The 21,104-nt window shown below is 61.5% G+C and overlaps 2 protein-coding genes across 7 annotated transcripts; one reads left to right on the forward strand and one right to left on the reverse strand.

The window, feature by feature from the left end:
- The first annotated feature begins 722 nt into the window (after positions 1-722).
- PLCD4 (phospholipase C delta 4) lies at positions 723-10,768 on the forward strand. Of its 5 annotated transcripts, none has more exons than XM_054210238.1 (18): positions 723-853; positions 2,916-3,031; positions 3,298-3,356; positions 3,485-3,537; positions 3,870-4,028; positions 4,487-4,715; positions 4,926-5,055; positions 5,651-5,882; positions 6,289-6,490; positions 6,804-6,948; positions 7,413-7,565; positions 7,934-8,074; positions 8,375-8,531; positions 8,892-9,008; positions 9,266-9,444; positions 9,611-9,746; positions 9,841-9,990; positions 10,119-10,768. In XM_054210238.1, exons 4-18 carry the CDS (start codon positions 3,513-3,515, stop codon positions 10,223-10,225), a joined length of 2,262 nt encoding a protein of 753 aa, XP_054066213.1. In that variant the 5' UTR covers positions 723-853; positions 2,916-3,031; positions 3,298-3,356; positions 3,485-3,512; the 3' UTR covers positions 10,226-10,768. The 5 variants fall into 5 exon arrangements, with proteins under 5 accessions (XP_054066213.1, XP_054066212.1, XP_054066216.1 ...); XM_054210237.1 differs by having other exon boundaries at positions 729-853; positions 3,306-3,356; XM_054210241.1 differs by lacking the exon at positions 3,298-3,356 and having other exon boundaries at positions 729-853.
- A 149-nt stretch (positions 10,769-10,917) lies between these two features.
- Positions 10,918-21,069, reverse strand: ZNF142 (zinc finger protein 142). Of its 2 annotated transcripts, XM_054210050.1 has the most exons (9): positions 20,749-21,069; positions 20,305-20,632; positions 19,062-19,703; positions 18,556-18,816; positions 17,227-18,039; positions 16,782-16,959; positions 12,863-16,094; positions 11,881-11,986; positions 10,918-11,519 (listed from the first exon to the last, which is right to left on the reverse strand). In XM_054210050.1, exons 2-9 carry the CDS (start codon positions 20,585-20,587, stop codon positions 11,020-11,022), a joined length of 6,015 nt encoding a protein of 2,004 aa, XP_054066025.1. In that variant the 5' UTR covers positions 20,588-20,632; positions 20,749-21,069; the 3' UTR covers positions 10,918-11,019. The 2 variants fall into 2 exon arrangements, with proteins under 2 accessions (XP_054066025.1, XP_054066024.1); XM_054210049.1 differs by lacking the exon at positions 20,749-21,069 and having other exon boundaries at positions 18,556-18,813; positions 20,305-20,734.
- Positions 21,070-21,104: the final 35 nt, after the last annotated feature.

A 21,104-nucleotide genomic window follows, 5' to 3' on the forward strand; every position in this document is an offset into this window, starting at 1 on the left:
GCTGGGAGGGGGGGAGGATTTATTTGCAGGCGAGAGGAAGAAGGGGGAATGTACCAGCTTGGGGATGTGAGCTGGGGGGAGTGCGTGGCCTTTCCTGGCTGGGAGCTGGCTGCATCCCTACGGCACTCCATCTCTCCTGGAGCAGGTAAGGGGGTTTGGGGTGGAGGTACTGCTCCATCTTTGCAGGAAGGCAGCGAGCGCTCTCCCCCCGTTGGGCTCCGAATGGAGCCCAACGAGGGGAGAGCGCTCGCTGCCTTCCTGCAGCGTGTTTGCAAGCACTGCCACCCTCCTCTGGGGCTGTCAGAACATCAGCCACCTGAAGTTTGGTCCCTGCAGCCCTTGCATCCAAGGGTGTCCCAGTTTGGATCCCCATGGTGGTTTTGCCCCAGGATGCTCAAGCTATGCCCTGTTCTTTGGGTCCTGCATCCCTCCCAGCTGGAGAGTCCGTGGACCACTGTGTGCTGGGAGGGGGACAGGGACACGATGGCAACCTTCTGATGGGCACAAACGGGTCTGGGGAGGGACGGATTGTGCCGGACGGTGGGAATAGAGGCTCGGCCCCAAGCGGGGGACACTCCAGGGTGCTCCCACCCCCTGCCAGCCCCGCCACCGCCTTCCCCCCTCCCTCCGTCCCCGTCCCTCGGGAACGGCGTGACCTTAATCCGAGCCGACCTTGAGAGGAGGCGGCTGCGGGCAGTGCGGGGGCCGGGGGCGTCCCGCCGGGGCGGGGGGCCGGGGGCGGGCTCGCCGCCCTGCCGCTGCCGAGGGGCGGGCAGCCCGGGCAGCCCCGGCCCCGAGCGACCGCAGGCGGTGGAGCACCGGCGGAGCGGAACGGAGCGGCACCGGAGAGCGGGTACGGGGCTCCTCCGCGGGGGAACCGAGCGTCCTGCGGGGCGGGCTGGGACCCCCCGCACCGTCCCAGAGGCGGCTGCACGGGTAGGGTGCGGGGAGAGGTGCCGGCGGGCTTGTTTATTCCTCCTTAAGGTGTCACTTGCCCCCCACCCCGAGTCCCGCACCCCCCCGGGTTGTGCTGCCCTATCCCGGACCCCCTCCTCTGACCGTCCGGCTGGTCCCCCCGCGTGGGTCAGGCTCCGTCCTCGGACGCTGTGGCGTGTCCTGGGGCAGGTGGAAAGGCTGCGTCGGGCAGTGGGGCTGAGCAGAGCCCGGGGACACGGGCAGTCTGCGGGCACACCGGGACAGCAGGAGGCTCGGGGGTGTTGGGTGGGGGGGTGGGGGGTGGCACCCCTCCCTGCTTTGGCACGGACACCCCCACGGTGGCATTTAGTTCTGCCGGGGGGGACTCTGTGCTGGAGCGGCTGGGGAGCGCTCACACCCGCTGGCCCTCCAACTTTGCTTGGGGACTGTCACCTCCAGGAGAGAAGCTGTGGTGGCTCAGCGTGTGCTGGGGGCAGCTGGGGCTGTCCCTGGCAGGAGACAGCTGCCCTGCGGGAAGCCCTTGGGTTGGGTTTCTCCAGCCCCTGGCTCCCGTCCCGCTCTCCTCGACAGTGTAACTCAGACTGGGACGAGGGGGGGATGCGTGGGGTTGGGCTGCGCTGGGCTCAGGGCATCACTGAGGTGAGCGGGACAGCCATGTCCTTGCAGCCGCATTCCCGGGATCTTCCCTGCGCTGGAAGGGATCGTCTCTTCTTTGCTGCGTGCATGGGGAAGACACGGCTTCTGCGGCCAGGGCAAGGCTGGGCACGCTTGGGCCGTGCTGGGAGCCTGGAAGGGCTGGCACTGGGGGAGATCAGTTTAGCTCCAAAATCTCAGCGTGGTTACGGGCCTGGGGGCTGCAAGCAGCTCCCTTGCACGTTGCCCCCTTGCACCATGTGTGGCAGGGCACAGAGAGGACAGCCCCGATGGTCGCACCAAGCCCATCCCTGTCCCAGGCCAGCGTCTCTTGCTGCTCCTCCAGCCCCGGTGCCTCTCCCTTCACCCCAGCTTCCCAAAACCATCCCCATCTCCAGCCCCTCGCCTGCTGCAGTACAGGGGCCACGGGGCAGGTGGGGACACGCTGCAAAGAGGCCATGCCGGGCTGGGTGCTGCCAGCAGGTAGGAGGGTGCAGGCAGGTGTGTGATGGGGTTGTCCCCCGGCTAGTTCTCTGCAGGCCATGGGGTACAGGGGGGCTGAGAGCATGCTGTGTGGGGGGACACAGGGCACTCTGGGGGCTGTGCAAACCAGCAGGCATCAGGGCACCCACTCTGCAGGGCCCGAGAGGAGCGTGGTGCCACCTCCCCATTTGTGGGTGCGGGAGCCCTGAGCTCTGGGACGGCGTGTCGGTGTCGTCCCCCCCCCCAGCACATCGGATGCGGGATGGTGCAGGCACTGCACCAAATCCTTGTGGTCTGAGCCCTGCAAGAAGGGCCGGTGCTGGGAACACGCAGCCTTGGCGCTGTGCGCTGCTGGGAGGCAGCTGGGACGGCATCCCAGCCGCCCCGTGACTCCAGCAACACGCGAGGTCCCCCAGAGCGTGGACAGGCAGCCCCCGCCGCCCCAGCCAGTGCTGTGCTGGGGATCTGTCCTGCCTGTCCCCACACCGAGCAGGGGACGGCCACTCTTCGGCCCCTGAGCCTGCGAGGGTCTGGCAGCCGCGCTTGGCAGCTGCCTGCACGCTGACGGCACCGGCTATTCCCAGCCCCACGCCGCCGGTGTCTGTGCTGAGTCAGGGGCCTGGGGCAGGGCTGCCACCCCTGTGCCCGGCACAGAGCCCTTCGCCCCCAGGGACCCCCGAGTCCCCTCCTGCACCCAAATCCCAGCTCACTGGCTGCGGCGACATCCGCTCCTCGAGGGCTCAGCTCCAACAGTCGGGTGACAGGCGCATCCAGCGATTTGTCAGTCTAATTAAAGCCTTAAGAGCCTAATCAAAGCCTTATTGTCAGTCCGGTTGTATTTATAGTCCCACTTGTCTCAGCAGCTCCCAAAACGGCTCCCAGTGCGGTCACGGCCCCAGGGCGCTGATGTTCCCCGGGGAGAAGGGGCTGGGGGAGCTGAGGATCCTGCTCTGTGCCCCCTTCCTTCCTCTTACAGCAAGTAAGGCTCTCTCTTCCTTCCAAGTTTGCTGGTTGGGGGCCATTTCCTGGGCGGTGGGGGCTTGTTCTTGGCTCTCCCGGGCACCCCCAGGGCAGTTTTTCCCAGCTCCCGGGGCCGCTTCTCCCCTGGGGAGCAGTGACCGGCGGGAGCACCAGGGCTCTGGTACCTGCCGGGCTGCCAGCGGCCGCGCTCGCAAGTTTTTCTGTTTTCCTCTGACACCTTTTTGAGCTCTGGCTTCCTGGTAACGCAAATTAATATTTCATGAGCGCGGCAGGGTGAACTCGACACTTCAGGAGAGCAGTGACCCAGCAGGAGACAGGCGCAGGTGCGCTCGCACACGGGCAGGGCCACACGGACCTCGCACACGCGTGGGCACGGCTGGAGCCCACCCGGGCACGGGGAGGGTTGCTCCAGCCCCGCTCCCCCCAGCTGCCCTCTCTCTTCCCTCCTCAGCGGTCGCCAGCGTGGAGGAGGCAGAGCCATGGCATCGCTGCTGTGCAACGCCCGTGAGTGCCCCGGCGGAAGGGAGGCGCAGGGCAGGGCATCGGGACATCCGGATTTACACCGGGGCAAATGTGGGGGCAGAGCTCACCTTCCCACTCTCTGAAGCATCTCCACCCCGCCACAGCCATTGGGATGCGCCCAGGGTGGGTGGGAAGGGTCGATGGGGAATTACCTTCTGCCCCTCGTGCTGCAAAGGGAGTTTGTTTTGGGTCCGTCCCTCCTCCATCCCAAATCGAGGGACCACGTGGGCTCCCAGGGGTAGGAGGGAGCAAGGTGGCAGGGTGCAGTGCCCGGATACCCCCACCCTCAGTGATGCAGCCCACACTGCCCCCAGGCATCCAGCTCACAGACACGCTGGAGCAGATGCAGCAAGGGACGCTGATGCGCAAAGTCAAGTCCAAAAGCTGGAAGAAGCAGCGTTTCTTCAAGCTGCAGGATGACTGCATGACCATCTGGTACCAGTCCAAGAGGACGGGCAAAATTGAGTCTGCCTGTGAGTACCAGCTGTTGTGTGTTGTCCATGGGGCCATCAGTAGGGTTAAGAGTGAACGGGAGTGTGAATGTATGGAGATTCTTGGAGCCATGCCTGCAAATGGTGCTGGGGCATTCAAGAGAGGCTCTGTGTGCGTGTATGGGCTCTTCTCGCCCACACCTCTCCGTGAAGTATCCTGTCCCCAGCAGGACCTCTGGCGCACAAGGGCTGAGTAGAAATTGCAGCTGACACAAGTGGAAGCACTGACATGCCTGTGTAGGAGCAGGCAGACAAACAGAGATGCAGATGGATGAGTAGCTCAATGGGATGGATGGATGGATGGATGGATGGATGGATGGATGGATGGATGGATGGATGAGTGGAAGAAGAGATGGCTGGAAGGACAGATGTCTGTGGGCAGTGTCCCCTGCCCTGCAGTCCTTGTCCCCATAGACAGGCCTCCCCTCCTTCTGCCCCAGTCTCCATCAGCGATGTGGAGACGGTGCGGGAAGGGCACCAGTCGGAGGTGCTGCAGAGCCTGGCTGAGGAGTTCCCCCCTGAGCGATGCTTCACCATCGTCTTCTACGGCCGCCGGGGCAACCTGGACCTCATTGCTGGCTCGGCAGAGGAAGCACAGTGCTGGGTCCAGGGCCTGCGCCAGCTCATCGAGGTGGCCACCAGCATGGACCAAAGGGAGAAGATAGACCAATATCCTTCCTGCGGGCATCACTCTGCCCTCCACACCCAGTCCTTCCCCCATCTTCTGCCTTGCCATGTGCTTAGGTCTTCTGGGTCTCATCACCTGCATCAGGGCAGGGAGAGCCCACAGAAAAAGGAAAAGAGGCCCTCTGATGCTCCCCAGCTCCATGTCTCTTAGCCAAGGTCCTTTCCCTTAACATCTGCCCTGGTTTCTCGCACGTGGATTCGTGACTGGTTTCAGAAAGCCGACAAGAATAAGGATGGGCGCATGAACTTCAAGGAGGTGCAGCGTCTCCTCAAGATGATGAATGTGGACATGAACGAGGATCATGCCCTGCGGCTCTTCCAGGTAAGCACCGCACCTGAGGGCTTGGAGGGGCTGGGGAGGGGCTGAAGGGGCTGGAACAAGCTGCACAACACCCCCCTGCAGAAGGATCTGTTCACTTTCTCCTATCTCTCAGTCCGTCCGTCCGTCCATCCGTCTGTCCATCCACCCACCCATCCATCCATTTATTTGTTGACCCAACCCAACCAGCCAAGGCAGCTGTTCCTTCCTCCCATTCATTTGTCCACGCAGCTGCTTATCTGTCCATCCAGCTAACCAGCCATCTGTTTATTTATCCATCAACCCAACCATTGGTCTAGCTGTCTATCCATCCATCCATCCATCCATGTAACCATCCATCCATCCATCAATCTGTTCCTCTACCTGTTTGTCCATCTCTCATGGATCCATCCATCTATCAGTCCACCCAACCAACCCTTCATCTGCCAGTCCATCCAAGCATTGATTGATGCCTACCACTGCGGTTGGTGTGGACTCTCTGTGCCCTCCATTGGGGGTGGGACCCCCCCCGGGGGTGGGACCCCCCCCCTCCAGCCCCATGGGGAGGCCAGGACACCGCATTTTGCCCCGGCTGGGCGCTGAGTGAGCTCTCTTGCAGGCTGCCGACAAGTCGGAGTCGGGGACGCTGGAAGGGGAGGAGTTTGTGCTCTTCTACAAGGCCCTCACACAGCGTGAGGAGGTGCTTAGCCTCTTCCAGGACTTCTCCGAGGATGGGAAGAAGCTGACGCTGCTGGAGCTGGTGGATTTCCTGCGGCAGGAGCAGCTGGAGGATGAGGGCACAGAGGAGCTGGCCATGGAGCTCATCGACAAGTACGAACCATCGGAGACAGGTGAGAGCCAGCCCAGACATCGGCTATGCTCTACATATGGGGACAGAGGGGGCTGAGACCCACAGCCCCATTGCAGGGGCACCCCCAGCCCCATCCTGCTGTGGGTGGGCACAGGGGGAAGGCTCACCATGGTGTGATCTGTGTGCAGTTTCCCTCTTTTTGGTCTATTCCTGGACCATTTTAGTGTAGGAGGTTGACCAGCCATGGGGTGTGAGCTCCAGCTTAGGAGTCCACTGCCCACCTTCCCACGACTGCTGCTCCGGGGCATCTCTCCCTGTGCCCCAGCCTCTGGCAGCAGCTGTGCCCACCAGGTTGGGAATGCCAGGAGCCACCAGCAGCCCCATTTGTCGTGGTCCCATCCCCTGCGGGTCCTTGGCTGTTGCTGAGCCTCCCCCTCCGCCTGCAGCCCGGGCTCGCCATGCTCTGAGTGCCGACGGGTTCCTCATGTACCTCTGCTCCCCGGAGGGCTCCATCTTCAACCCCCGGCACCGGGCGCTGTGGCAGGACATGAGCCAGCCGCTCTGCCACTACTTCATCTCCTCCTCCCACAATACCTACCTGATAGAGGACCAGATCCGGGGCCAGAGCAGCATCGAGGGCTACATCAGGTAAAGGGGCTGCTCCCTCCTGGCTGCCCCCCAGCACCTTTCTGCCCCAACACCGTGCCCCAGGCATCCCCATGGGGCAAACCCAGAAGCTCCTTTGCCTCCTCCATGGTCCAGCACCCCTATGGCCATGCCATGTGGTGCTCAGCAAGGGGGATGCTGAGCCCAGCTCTACCTGCCCTGCATGCAGCAGCATGCCCACCCTTGGCGGTTGTCCCCTGGTCCCTGCAGGGGTGACACCCACAGGCAGAGGGGAGGGCAGGGGGCTTGTGCCCTGGCCGGGTGCGGGGTCCCAGGGGTGACCACCCACCCCTAGGGCTCTGAAACGGGGCTGCCGGTGCCTGGAGGTGGATTGCTGGGACGGGCCGAACGGGGAGCCCATGGTGTACCACGGCCACACCTTCACCTCCAAGATCCCTTTCCGGGAGGTGGTGAGCACCCTGGGGAAATACGCCTTCAAGGTAGGGCACCCTTCCCCGGGTGCTGGGTGTCGTGGGTGGGCCTTGGTAGGTGGTGGTGGGGGTGAGGCTGCGATTTGGGGCAGGGATGGGTCTCGGGAGGGGAAATGGTGCTGGGGCTCACACGCCTGGTGCTGCAGCAGGTCTGACCCCACTGTGGGCGAGGAGGGTGGCTGTGTCCTTTCCCAGGGAGCAGCGCTGGGGGGGTCTGACTCATAGCCCTGCTATGTGCCAGGACAGGGGATGGTCTGCTGGGGGTGCAGGGGTGACATGGGGCCTGGGGGACGCAGGGGTGTGCAGGGGTGAGATGGAATATGGGGGAATGCTGAAGGGGTGTGAAAGCCTCAGGGGGATACAAGGGTGCACAATGGGTTCCTTCCTGGCACTGACCATGCCTGGGAAAAGCCCTTGTGAGAGCTCTCCAGCCCCACCAAGGCTGATCTCCAGCTGGGCACATTGCTCCCCAGACCTCAGACTACCCAGTGATCTTGTCCCTGGAGAACCACTGCAGCATGGAGCAGCAGGAGGTCCTGGCCCAGCAGCTCAAGACCATCCTGGGGGAACAGCTCCTCACCACCACCACCGATGGGCGTGTCCCCACCCAGCTCCCATCCCCAGAGGTAGGGACAGAGCATAGCCATGCTGGACATCACTGTCCTGCCTGGGAGTGGGGTGAGGAGGTGGCTCTGCTGTCTAGAGGAAAGGCCATCCCTGTCCCAGCATCGTCCTGCTCCACTGGAGCACTTGGGGACCCTTCGGACACTGTGTTCTCATGTTCACAGAGGTCCCAAAGCTGTCCCCAAGGTTGTCTCCCCATGCCCTGCAGAGCCGGACAGCAGGGCAGAGCCGTCCTAACCCCATTCCCTCCTGGGTGCTGAAGGCAGATGGTGGTGCTGGTCCCAGAGGTGCTGGGGACCGGTGGACAGCAAGTCCCATGGAGGAGATGGGCAACCCCAAGGTGTCTAACTCTCCATCCTCAACCCCATAGGAGCTGAAGCACAAAATCCTGCTGAAGGGGAAGAAGATCGGTCGGCTGGAGGACACGCTGGATGGGCCAGGGGATGAGGCACCCGATGTGTCTGATGATGACAACGGGGCAGAGGTGGAGGAGGAGAGGAGGAGGGCAAAGGTGGGTGGCCCGGCTGGGGACCAGCAGAGACTGCAGGGATATCACTAGGCAGGAGGAACAGCCCTTTCTGCCCCTGGCCATGCCAGCTCCCTCTTTGCACAGCGTGCTTGCGGTGACACCGTGTTGGGGGTCCCCTGCCTGCTTTGTTCCCAGCAGGAAGGCTGCTTGTGATGGGGATGCTGCCACCCCCAGCACCCCATGGCTGTTCTCAGCTGCCCTGGGCTGTAGACCCCCATTCTGGGTGAGTGCTGGGGGACGGCGCACCCATCAGGGGGGACCTAACATAGCCCTGCCTTACAGAAGGACAAGGAGAGCCTGGCACAGGCGTTGTCCGACTGCGTAATCTACTGCAAGAGCGTGTCCTTCCGGGGCTTCCAGGAGGCCCTCAGCCATTCCCGGCCCTCCGAGATCTCCTCCCTCTCAGAGGCCAAGGCCAGGAAGCTCATCCGGGATGCGGGTGAGGAGGAGGGGATAGCGGAATGCAGGGAGCGGACCAGGGTGGAGGGGGCAGGCAGCTTCCTCAGGGGTAGGGCTAGAGCCTCCAGATACTGGGGTTCCCTCCCTGTCCGGGAGAAAGAGGGTCCAGCGGGGCCATACCCTGGGGTTTGGCTCTGGTGGGTGACGGGGGGCTTATAAGCAAGGCAGGATGCCTGGGTTACTGAGAGGGGAGAGGGATGAGAGTTGGTGGGTGGATGGGTGGGTAGATGGGAGGGAGGGAAGGAGGATGGATGGATGGATGGCACGGATAGCACATGTTGTGGGTGGCTGCGCAGGCCAGGGCATGACCCCACAAGTGGCCCTCATGCTCCATCTCTAGGGAATGAGTTTGTCCGCCACAACACCTGGCAGCTGACACGCATCTACCCCAGCGGGATGCGGACTGACTCCTCCAACTACAGTCCCCAGGAGATGTGGAACGTGGGGTGCCAGATTGGTATGGCTGGGGGGTGCCAGGGCTGCGGGCTGGGGAGATGCGCCGGGTCCTGTGACAAATAGCACCATCAGCACCCATGTTGGTGGCAGCTGCAACCCTGGTTGGAGCCAGGTCTGGCTCTTGACCTGTGTCGGGGAGCCCAGGTCCCTCTGTGTGGCCCCGTGTCTCTCTGGCCACAGGGGCAGGCTGGTTCTCACCTCTAAGCAGAGCATGGTCTCCAAGCTGCCCTGAACCCTTTCCCTACCACCTTCTCCCAGTGGCCCTGAACTTCCAGACGGCTGGCACAGAGATGGACCTGTGTGACGGGCTCTTCAGCCAGAACGGCCGCTGTGGCTACGTGCTCAAACCCCACTTCATGAGGGACGAGGAGACTCTCTTCAACCCCAGTGACCCCAGCAGCCGGGAGGGCCCTGGCCCCATCACCCTGACGATCCAGGTATGGGGCTGAGGAGAGACCCCAGGGAGCCATGACAGTGTCCTGGGGCTCTGTTGGTCCCAGCCGGGTGGTGACACTGCTGGGCAGCACACCAGAGCTGAGCAGCCTCCCTAGCAGATCAGTTCAGCTTCTCCCTGGCTTATGGGGTCACTGCCCCTTCCTGCAGGTGATCAGTGGGCAGCAGCTGCCCAAAGTGGCCAACAGCAAGGATGGAGCCATCATTGACCCGCTGGTACGCGTGGAGATCCACGGGGTCCCCGCGGACCAGGCACGCCAGGAGACCAAGTACATTGAGAACAACGGTGAGGCCCACGGTGGTACCAGGGATCCTGCTGTGCCCAGGCGGTCCTGTCCCTGCTCTCCCTCTCCCTCCCAGCAGCTGCTCTCCCTTCCCAGGGTTTAACCCCCGCTGGGACGAGACACTCCAGTTCCAGCTCCACGTGCCCGAGCTGGCCCTCATCCGCTTCGTGGTGGAGGATTATGACAAGACGTCCAGGAACGACTTTGTGGGCCAGTTTACTGTAGCCTTTGCCAACATCAAAGCCGGTGAGCGGCTGCTGCCCGGTGGTGGTGGTGGCCCAGGACAGCCCCACAGGGGTGTCTGGGCTCAGCTGGGCGTTAGAGAGCTGGATGGGGGACAGCCATCAGCCAGAGCCTCGCTGTCCCCACTGCAGGCTACCGCCACATCCATCTCCTCTCCAAGGATGGCACCAGCATCCCACCCTCTTCTCTCTTTGTCCACATCCGCATCACCGAGCCGCCCGGTCCCGAGCAGGACTGAGTCTGTGGGGTGAGCAGGACCCCGGATGGAAGCCATAGAACCGGCCCCAAGCAGCTGGGGACGCAGACCCAACCGCATCGCCTTCTTGTTGAGCTGTTTGTGTCATCCCTGTGCCATTGTTGGTGCTGTGCTCCTGTTTGCAGCGGCCTCCAGGTGCCGGGAAAAGGCACTGACCTCCCCTGCCCAGGTTTTGGACGCTGCCTCCCATGCATAAGTGCAGGGTCTGCACTGGTGCAGCCCCCTGTGTCCCCCATGTGCAACCCACCCTGACCCATGGGCACGGCTTGGAGGAGGAGAGATGGTGCATGGCCTCCTAGCTCTGCCACAGGGGCTGGTCCCCCCCAGCCAGGGAGCAAAACTGGAGGCCAGCAAACCCCAGGGCTGGGAAGAGCTGGGAGAGGAGTCAGTCCTTGCTGCCCCCCGACCCTGCAGAATCCCCTATCCCAGCCCCTGGCCCCTGCAGTCCCCAGGGCTGCTCCTGGCCCATGCCCATTATTAACCCTTGCCCTGTCCTTTCTCTGTAAGCAACTTAATAAATTGTTCGGTGACAGGCAGGCTCCGGTCTGGGTGCAGTGGCGCTGGGGATGGAGATGGGGGCTTCCGCTTGCGCTCTCTCCTTGCGGGCACCTGCCCCATGGCTTACACAGAGCTCCAAAGGGCCCAAAGAAAAAGGATTAAAAGGAGCTGAGAGATTCCTTTTATACAGCCGCATATTTTACATCCCATATACATATATGCCTATACACACACATACATCTCCCCAGCAGGGGCCTTAAAGCAGTCAAGATTCAGCCTCACTGCGACGCACCGTCCTTCTCTGTGGGGCACCCTTGTTCCTGGTCCATCTCAGGGGGATCCTTGGCCCGTCTCTCCCTCTGCACGGCGTGGAGGTGGACGGTGGGCGTGCTGGGGTCCTTGCCCACCCCTTGGCTGGGGTCACTGGCCCCATGCTCAGGGTGATGCCGCTGGATGTGTTTGATGACCTGAAACTTCTGCTTGGCCTTGTAGGGACAGTAGCGGCAGAAGAAGGGGTGCTCGTTGGTGTGTGTCAGGTAATGGTGGCGCAGGCCAGCTGCCCAGCGGAAAGCCCGCCCGCAGGCATTGCAGACATAGGGCTTCTCCTCGCTGTGCTTCTTCAGGTGGGTCTTGAGGAGGAAGCGGGTCTTGAAGGCCTTGCCGCACTGCTCGCAGATGAAGGAGCGGGCCTCCCGGTGCCGTGTTTCCTTGTGCACCCGCAGGGCATCTGCCCGGTTGGTGCGGTACTCACACTCATCACAGCGGTACGGCTTCAGACCTGTGGGGACAGGGAAGGGGATGGCACCAGGACAGGGGGGATGGTGCCCTCCATCCCACAGGTCTCACTATTCCTGTAACAGAGCATCAGTCCCCAGGGACTCCTCCCTACAGCCCATGATGTCAGCAGGCACCCCAAGACCCCCCATTTCCAAGGCATCACATGGTGCTGGGGGTCTGTACCACCCCACCTTCCATCCCAGCCTGGGACACTGTCTCCAACCCACCAGCACACAAGAAGGTGCTGCTCCCCGATTGCTGGGGTCCTCCCCCACCTCCAGCTGGGCCACTGGTCGCAAAGGAAGCACGGAGCAGTCGCAGCCCTAGTGCCCCACAGCCTGTTCCTGGTGGGCAGCACTCACCTGTGTGCTTTGTCATGTGGTACTTGAGCTGGTTCACCCACTTGCACTTGTAGCCGCAGTCAGGGCAGAGGTATTTCCGCTCCTCCTTGTGGATCCGCATGTGGTACTGGGCACAGGGCAAGGGGGCAGGGTCAGGATGAGGCCATGTCCCCTGTCCTGGGGGCAGAGCTCTGTGGAGCCAGCAAGGGGCTCAAAGACAGCTCTGACATCTCAAACTGCATGGGGCAAAGAGGGCTGTCTGCTTGCCTGGCAGACTGTGGGCTGCAGGCAGGATGAGACCCCCATACTGCTCAGCTTGCTCTGTCCCAGCCTGCAGAGGGACACAGGCTTTTCTTGCCAGTTTGGTATTTAGGGCAAAGTTCGAGTTAAAACGCAGCCCAACAGAGCTAGCCCTGAGCTGAGTGTGTTGCACACCCTGGCCCAGGCAGCCCCAGAGGGCTCCAGCTCAGCTTGGCCATTAAAAAAGTCAATATTTCTTTTAGCAAAACCAGACCATTTTCCCCTCCATTACCCCATACCTGGCCCTCCTGTTCCAGGAAAGGCCCTTACCATGCATAAGGATGCTAATCACCTACAGGAATGAGGGCAGGGTCTGACTCTGCTTGCAGGGAAGCTGAGCTTTCCCTGCACTGTGTCTAACCAGTGTCACAGAGCACGCTGCAACCCAGCAGGCAGCAAACTTGGCTTCGAGGGGTGCAAGGCTGCACCCAGAGGATGCCAGAGATGTCAGTGGGAAGAGTGAACTCAGACAGCTGCCCACCTTCTTGCTTTGCTACAAATACCCCTTCCCCTTAATCTGCAATAGCAGGGAGCAGGGAAGAAACATACTGAGTTTTATCCACTCGCCTCCTATTTCTGTATGAGCCACAGAAGAGAAAAAAAAACTCCCCTTGGGAGTTTCTTCTTCCCCAAATCCCCATCTCGGGATCCCCCCACAACCCATGTAGATGCAGTAGGATATATCCCCAAGCAGGGCTCTCACCTTGAGACGTGAAGGGTCGGCGCAGGCGTATTTACAGAGGTGGCACTTGTAGGGCTTCTCGCCAGTGTGGATGCGGATGTGCCATGTGATCTTCTGCCTGTTCTTGGTGGTATACTCGCAGTCTGAGCACTTGTACACGCGGGTGCCCCCGTGGCCCTTCATATGCTGGTCGAAGACGAGCTGGTGGCGGCAGGCAAAGTCACAGAAGGGGCACCGCAGGGGTTTGTCCTGGGGGGTGGCTGGCTCGTGGCTCTCCACATAATGCCGCACCAGCTGCTGCCGCTCCTTGGCTGCAAAGCTGCACAGCTCACAACGGTGGCTGAAATGCTGCGTCTTGTGCTCCTCCAGAGCCTCCCGGGTGGCAAAGGTCTCCTTGCAGGTACTGCACTCCAGGTGCGGGTGCTGCTTCTGCACGTGGCACTTGAGCGTGGCCTCGCTGTGGCACACAAAGCCGCAGCGCGGGCAGCCGTAGGACACCTTCTCCTCGTGCCGCCGCAGGACATGCTGCTTGAGGGCCGTCTCGGAGCTGAAGCGAGCCTCGCAGCGGGAGCAGCCAAAGTTGAGCTCGCCGCGGTGGCAGCTGTTGACGTGGCGGGTGATGTCATTCTGCAGGTAGCTGCTGTAGTCGCAGAGCGGGCAGAAGTGGGTGGGCGTCTTCTCGTGCACCCGCAGGCGGTGGATGCGCAGCTTGGAGTTGGTGCCGAAGGTCTGGCTGCAGATGCCGCAGGCGATGCGCCCCACGCCGGTGTGCAGGGACTGGTGGGCTTCCAGGCGGTATCGCCGCGTGGTGCTGAACTCACAGTAGCGGCACTTGTGCGGCTTCACCCCCTCGTGCTTGATGCGGACGTGCTGCCGCAGGCAGCGGGCCTGCTTGCAGGTGAACTCGCACTGGCGGCACTGCAGCTGCGGCCGCTTGCTGTAGTGCTTGCGGTGCAGCTTGCGGTGCAGCCGCAAGGCTTTAGCCACCTTGGAGGTGAAGGGGCAGGAGGAGCAGCGAAACTCGCCCAGCGCCATGCAGCCCCTCTTCTTGTGCGTCTTCATGGCCCGTTCCTGGTGGCAGGTGAAAGGGCAGGTGGGGCAGGAGAAACGCCTTCTCTTGCGCAGGGTGGATTTTGGGGTGGCTGCATCCTGGGGGGGCTCAGTGGGCTGGCCTATTTCAATGCTGGCCGGACCCCCTTCGGGGAGCTTGGTGCTTTGGGGTCTGTGCTCCTCAGGATGCACAATGTGCTTCTCAGCACAGTGACTCTTGAGGGCTCGCCGGGAGCGGAAAGCCTCAGGGCACAGGGAGCACCAGAACTGCTCCAGGCTCCGGCACCCATCCTCCACGTGGGAGGTGATGGTGGAGACACGGGAGCACACGAAGGAGCAGGCATTGCAGTGCAGCTTCCCTCCCTCCAGACGATATTTCTCCAAGGGTTTCCCAAGCTGAGGGGGACAAGCATCTCCACCTGGATCGGCACCATCCCCTGGCTGGGGAGGCTCTTCTACCACCTCCGTGCTGTCACCCAGCAGGGATTTCTCAGGGGTAGGACAGCCCAAGGCCCGTCCCCCACCCAAAGGACTGCCTGCTGCCTTCGTTTTACCAGGCAGCAGTTCATCTTCCCAGGGGTTCTCACCATGCCCAGACTCCTCTGAGCCTCCCCTTTCGCTCTCCGATGTTTCCATACCGTTATCACCAGGCTGGTCATCAGGTTGGCACAACCCAGGTGGCTCCTGACCAGCTGGTTTGAGGATCTTGTTCTTCTTCAGGAGGACCGGGCACTTCTTGAGGAGATGGGTGTTGAGTCCCCTTTGCTGCTTAAAGCTGGCGCCGCACTCGTGGCACACGAGCGGGGCCCGGCGGCTCTGACAGCTGGCCTTGGAGTGCAGGGACATGGACTTCTCCTTCCGTGTGATGTACGAGCACTTCTCGCACTTAAAGATCTGGCTCTCTGACTGCACCACCAGCATCTGCACCCTGCCCTCCAGCACCAGCGTCTCCGCCTGCTCCTTGTCCTGCTTTCGCAGTGCCTTCAGCACCGATTCCGAGCCACCTCTGGCATCATCACCAGAGGTGGCTGCATCCTCTGGGACAGGTGGCTGGCTCTGCTCAGCCATCTTCAGCACACTGAGCCAGGCCTCTGGCAGCTCAGCTTGGCTGGTCTCTCTCATCTCAGTGTCTGCCATCAGCTTGGGGTGGTCCGAGCATGACCCCTCAAGGTGGCCTGTGGTCTCCCTTAGGGTATCTTTTCCCTGGCTATCTCCTGCTGCTGCCCTGTCCTCCAGCCTCACTGCCTCGTCCTGCTGTACATCTGGGTCCTCTTCGTCAAAGTCCGGGATGTCTTCAAGCGTATTGTCATTGTCCTCCAAGCCAAGGTCATCCTGGGAGCCCAGCATCTCATAGGCTGCAGGAGGCTCCTTGCAGGACAGCATTTCCACACTCTCTGGCTGTGTCATGCAGGATTCTCCATTCAAATGCTCCAGGAGGGGGTCAGATGAGACGTTCAGTGCCTCCAACTGCAATGTGCAGCTCTCCGCCATGTCCCCAGAAGCAGCGAGCTCAGTCGAGCCTGCTGGAGCGTCTCCTTGCATGCAGTCATCTCCCAGGGCATGACCAGCAGTGGGATGACTCTGCTCCCCCTCACCCACACCTCCCTCTGCCTCGCCGCCACTCTGGTGCGGAGCGGTATCCTGCCCAAGGAGGGGCATCACGAACGCTTGCTCCCCTTCTTTCCCCTGGGACTCCCGCTGGGTTGGCTTCACCTTTGCCCACTGCTCCTTGCTGGCAAGGGGGGAGCTGGGATCCGCACGCAGGGCTGCGCCGAGCTCGTAGCCGAAGAGTGCCTCGGACGAGCTGATCTCCAGCTCCTTGCTAGCGTAGTTGTCCAGCCAGTCCTTGTCACCGGGGACGTAGCCGTGAATCTTGCGCTTGTGGAAGAAGAGGCTGGTGTTGCTGAAGGTGCAGTAGGAGCAGAGGGCGCAGCGAAACTCCTTCTGCTTGGTGTGCTTGCAGTTCTCATGGTTCAGCAGCGCCTGCTTGTACTTTGTCTGGTAGGTGCAGTACTGGCACTGGAAGATAGGCACCTGGTAGTTCTGTGAGTGCTTTGCCTGCATGTGTTTCTGCAGCTCGTACTTGCGCTTGCAAGCGAAGCCACACACCTCACAGATCAGACTTTTGCCCTGGTGCCGCAGCTTGTGGCTGCTCAGCTGGTCGGCACGATGGCACCGGTACGAGCACTGGTTGCATTGGTACCTGTGGGGAAAGCAGAATCGGTCAGGAAGCGTGAGGAACCAGGGCATGCTGAGCCCTGCCAGACATGCTGAGCTCTGCTTCCCGGTCACGGACACTAGGGGAAGGGGTACTGTTCAGTTTGCCAGATACGACCTTCAGCATCCAGGCAGCTCTTACCACAGGCAATTCGTCCCTGCTGCAGCCTTTAGTGCTGCTTGTGCTTCACATCCCAAGACTGGGGACGGGAAGTATCTTCCCTGGGTATTCCATACAGTGACCGCAACACCCCCCATGCACACACATCACACCAGCAGCACCTCCAGCATCCCTGGAGGCAGACTAGACCCAAAGGAGGTGATAATAGAGGTAAAAACAGGTTTTGGCAGATTCCTGCACATGCCCAAGCTGGCCTTAGCCCACAAACATCAGCAGAGCCCATGAATCCGAGCTCAGAGCTGCACTGATATGGTAATACACCTCCTTTGCAGCGCAGACACACCAAAGATAACTTTGCCTCTGCAGCACCACGCTGGCAACAACCTGCAAGCTCAAGAACTGCATTTGTTACATGCCAGGCAAAGCAGACTGTAGCCATCCTCCAGGCACGAGAGAGTCTGGCATACAACGCAGCCCAGAGCGGCAGACCCCCAGAGCAGAATTTGGGAAGCCCTGACTATGCTGCCAGGCTAGCAGGGCTGGGAGTCGTACCGGAGATCTCCAGTGTGCTTGCGCATGTGGACATTCAGGTAGTGCTTCCACTTGGTGATATACCCACACTCAGTACACATGAAGTTCTTGTCGTTGGAGTGGGTCAGCATGTGCTTGGACAGATAGCTCACATCCCGGCACGTGAAGTCGCAGAGCTCACACTTGTGAGGTTTCTCTCCTGCAAGCAACACAGGAATGCTCTCAGCATGACACCCAGCTAAAGGCAGCACAGGCTGCCTTCCTCCGTGGGGAAACCAGCTCATCAGGAGATGGGGTAACAGCAGGGACGAGGGCATGCCACAACTGCAGCCAAGTGATGCAATGGTGGAAGAGCCAGTGATGGGACCCAGGAGCCCTGACCCAGCCCTCCCTACCCACTCAGAGTCAGGGCAGACTGTCCCCCTATCCCAGCTTGGCTCTCAGAACCCCCGCAGTAGGCACCCACCGGTGTGCAGCAGCATGTGCCGGATGAGCACCCTCTTGTGTGCGGTGGCAAAGGTGCATTCGGTGCACTTGTGGATCTTCTCGTTGGCGTGCATCTTGCCCACGTGGTCGTGAAACTCCACAGGGTTGAAAGTGGCATAGGGGCAGAAGCTGCACTGCAGCTGCTCGCTGCCCGGGTGCCCCTGCTTCTTGTGCTTGCGGAAAACGTGCTTGTTGGAGCAGATGAAGTCACACTGCTGGCAGTGGAAGGCATAGTGGGTTTTTCGGTGAGCCTCCATGGCCTCAGCCGTGCCGAAGAGCAGCGAGCAGGCATGGTACTTGCACTCCACCGCCTTGATGCCATGAGCATCCTTGAGGTGACGGACAAATTCCTTCCGGTCCTCTGCACAGTAGCCACAGCCCCCCTGGAAGCAGCTCAGCCTCTTGGGCTCGGCTTTGTGAGTCTTCAAGTGCTCTTTGAGAGCCTGGCTGAGCCGAAACTTCTCCTCGCAGACAGGGCAGGAGTAAACATCAGAGTAGAAGTTGGAAATGTCCTCATGCATGCTGGCCATGTGGCGGTTGAGGGCGTTCTTCTCCACTGAGCTGTAGTGGCAGAGTGGGCAGCGGTGGGCCTTCTCACCCGTCTCCCGCATCATGTGGATTTTCAGTTTGCTTTTGCTGGTAAAGTACTTGTGGCAGTTGGGGCACTGCAGGCTGGGGTCAGGGAAGTGCAGGTGGAGGTGCTCCACCAGGTGCGTCCGCTTCTTGAAGCACCGCTTGCATTCAGGGCACATGTGGGTTTTGTAGAGGTACTCGGAGCCCTCCACAACATCTCCTGTGAGAGCAGAGGAGGGGAAGCCATCAGCAGGGAAGAGACAAAGAAGAAGAGCACAGGCAGATGTTCTCTGCCTGATCCAGCTGTGATGCGGTGAGGGTTTATCATATATGCAGTCACACGGCAGCCATCTTCTTGGATGGACTGTCCCCACTCCAAGCCAACAGCATGGTTCAGGTGGGCTCCTTCCAGCTCAACACTGGCAAAGATGATCCAGTGCAGCCTGAATCAGGTTGGCCCGTGTGCCCCCACTCCCCAAAGCCAGGCAGACTTTTGCCTGCTTTAGTCTGAGCCTGGCAGCAGCAGAGGACAAGCAACAGGAGAAGGGACACATTTGCTTGGGCAGGGGAGGGGGGAAACAGTGCACTGGTATGTGCAGGAGACCTGAGGCTGCTGGATGGCACAGGACCCTCATGTCCCACCAGCCCAGCCCATGTCTCCCCACCAGTCTCGAGGCCACACTGATTGTTCATAATACAAAGTCCAAGCAGCCCCCGGTATGGCTCCGCATCCTACCTTTGAAGTGCTGTGCCCGCAGCACTCTGGCTTTCTTGGGAGCCGCCTTCCCATCCTCTTTGGCCTTGCCTTCACAGGGGCTCTCACCATCCTCCTCTGGTGACTCATCCCCACCGCTGTCTGAGTCCTCTTCTCCAGCTGATGCTTTCTGCCCCTCCAAGGAGACCTCCCCAGTGCCTGTGGGCTTTGCTGGCCTGGCTTCTGCTGCTGTGGCTTCCCAGCCAGAGTGGCAATTCCCCACCTCCTCCTGCCCTTCTGCTGCTTCAGTGGGGAAAGACAGAGATCATCATGCTCCAGGCAAGAGGGAGCCACCCACCCTCACATGTGCAAAAAACCCTCCGGCTGAGATGGGGGTACAAACCATGCCACAGGGAGGGAGGAACGCAAGGCTCCCTAGCCCTCTGGCAGCACAGCCTCTCCCACTCCTCCCAGTTGCAACTGGGATGCAGGAACATGGTCAGCCTCTGCGGCACCCACAAGCCCTGACCCCTCCCACCCAGCCGTACCTGATGGCAGGATGCAGCGCTGCTGCGCGAGGCCATGGGGTGCTGAGCCAGGATGGCTGCCAGTCACGAGGGTCTCATCAGGGGGCTCCGCAGCATGGCCCTTCCTGTGCTGCCAGAAGAGCTTGGCATTGGCTGTGATGAAGTCGCAGTGGCCACAGTGGAAGGGGAAGTGGGTGCGGTGGTGCTGCTCCATGGCTGGGCGGCTGGGGAAGAGCAGCGGGCAGGCACGGTAGGTGCAGGACACAGGGGAGGCCCCATGCAGGCGGCGCAGGTGGCCACGTAGTTGCTTGCGGTCCTCCGTGGTAAAGCAGCAGCCCTTCTCGGGGCAGGGCAGGGCTCCCAGTGGGGTGCGGTGGGTCTTGAAGTGCTCCTTGAGATCTCCAGGCTGCTTGAACGCCTCCCGGCAGATAGGGCACAGCAGGCACTCCAGAGCAGAGGCTTCCTGCTTGCTGGCTCCAGGCGGTTCCGAGGCCCCCGGCTCACTCTGGCCCTCGCTGGCAGAAGCCAACAGTGCCCTAGGGAGCTCCAGGTGCCCTGAGGGGGGCAGCAGCAGACACTGGTGCTGGGACAGCAGGGAGGCCTCCGGGAAGCTCTGGCTGCACCTCTCACAGAAATAGAGCTCCACCACTTTGACCAGCACCTCTGCAGAGACCGAAGGGCAAGCATTACAAAGGACTTTTGCCAGGCCCAGAGTTTGGGACTGGCAGTTCAGTTCCAGCTTCAGATAGGGAGAATACAGCCCTGTTGCCATACATTACAGTTTGGAGAACCATGGCCCTCTTCTGCCCGCGTTATCCCAGGACATCTCCCATAAGAAAGGGGACACCACCACCTAGGTGACCATGACGACCAGGTCTGACCCTTAACACCTCTGAAGCATGCAGAGACGTAAGGCTGGCTCAGCGTCGTTCCTAGCAGGATGTGCCCACACTGGACCCAGGTGAGAAGCATGCTGGGGGCGGCAGTCCATGGTGGAGTTCTCCACCTGGTCCCTACTGACAGCCCCGAGAGACCCCCTCACCCGGCATGCAACTCCCACAGCCGGCCCTCCCCATCTGCAAACCCAGCTTGTGCCAGGTCTGCACTGAATGGTATCACCAAACTCATGATGCACACAGGGTCAGAGACACAAGGACATCGTGCCGTCCCCAGGGTACCAGCTAGGGGGGACAGGGGCCCTGGCCAGACTTCTCTCCCTCTGCTGAGCACCACAGGGCCACACTGCCCTCCCTGTACCCCATACCTGTGGCATTGGCTGCGTTGCTCAGGGTCACGTTGCCAGCCACTGCCTCGATGAATATTTCCACATTGCTTCCTTCAGCGTGAGCCCCTTCCCCAGGCATCGATGCCTCTGCCAGCAGCAAGTCCTGGCTAGCAGTGAGCGGGGGTGTCCCGGCCAGGCCAGCACTATCCACACCAGGGCTTCCCATGGCTCCTGCCTCTCCTGGTGTGGGCAGGAGCAGTTCCGAGCACAGGGCCTCCATCTCCCTGCTGGCACCCTCAGAGACGGCCACTTCTGCGCTCATTGCCACCGAGCACTGTCTTGGTGCTGCCCGGGAGGGTCTCTCACTCTGAAACAGAAGAAAGGGCTTTAAACGAGGGAGAACGCAGAGGCCTAGGGGTCCTACAGGATTCTGGGGGGCTGCCTGCAGTGCCAGTCCCCAAGCAGAGGTATGAACCTGGGTACCTGAACGCTGTCTCCCTTCTGCTGTGCCCCAAGTGTGATGCTGACAAAACCCCCTACCACCGGGGACACAGGGGTGCAAGGACCCCTGTACCCCCCTGAAAGACACCTGGGGGCCTCTCCCTGAGCCCAACAGCTAGGGCTTGCTCCCCAGGCCCAAGCAGACCCAGACCCAGGCCTATCCCCCCCAAGACCTGGGCCCAGGTGGGCCCCAGCCCGAGCCCAACTCCCAGACTCGGGCCCAACCTCGAGCGAGGAGGTGCCCACCGCGAGTCCCCGCACGGCCAGGGCCGCCCCAGCCCCCTCGCCCCGCAGCCCCGGCCTGTCCCCGTCACCCCGGGCCGGGGACTCAAGCTGGG

This window comes from Rissa tridactyla, chromosome 7, assembly GCF_028500815.1.
Source record: "Rissa tridactyla isolate bRisTri1 chromosome 7, bRisTri1.patW.cur.20221130, whole genome shotgun sequence".
Lineage (NCBI taxonomy): Eukaryota > Metazoa > Chordata > Aves > Charadriiformes > Laridae > Rissa > Rissa tridactyla.

Excerpts from the sequence above, each read along its gene's own strand:
- PLCD4 (XM_054210238.1), top strand. The coding sequence starts at position 3,513 with ATGGCATCGCTGCTGTGCAACGCCC. Across the intron at positions 4,029-4,486 it reads GGGCAAAATTGAGTCTGCCT|TCTCCATCAGCGATGTGGAG; the intron begins GTGAGTACCAGC and ends CTTCTGCCCCAG. Across the intron at positions 6,491-6,803 it reads AGCATCGAGGGCTACATCAG|GGCTCTGAAACGGGGCTGCC; the intron begins GTAAAGGGGCTG and ends ACCCACCCCTAG.
- ZNF142 (XM_054210050.1), bottom strand. The coding sequence starts at position 20,587 with ATGAGCGCAGAAGTGGCCGTCTCTGAGGGTGCCAGCAGGGAGATGGAG. Across the intron at positions 11,987-12,862 it reads CCGACCCTTCACGTCTCAAG|TACCACATGCGGATCCACAA; the intron begins GTGAGAGCCCTG and ends CCCTGTGCCCAG. Across the intron at positions 11,520-11,880 it reads CCACATGACAAAGCACACAG|GTCTGAAGCCGTACCGCTGT; the intron begins GTGAGTGCTGCC and ends CTGTCCCCACAG.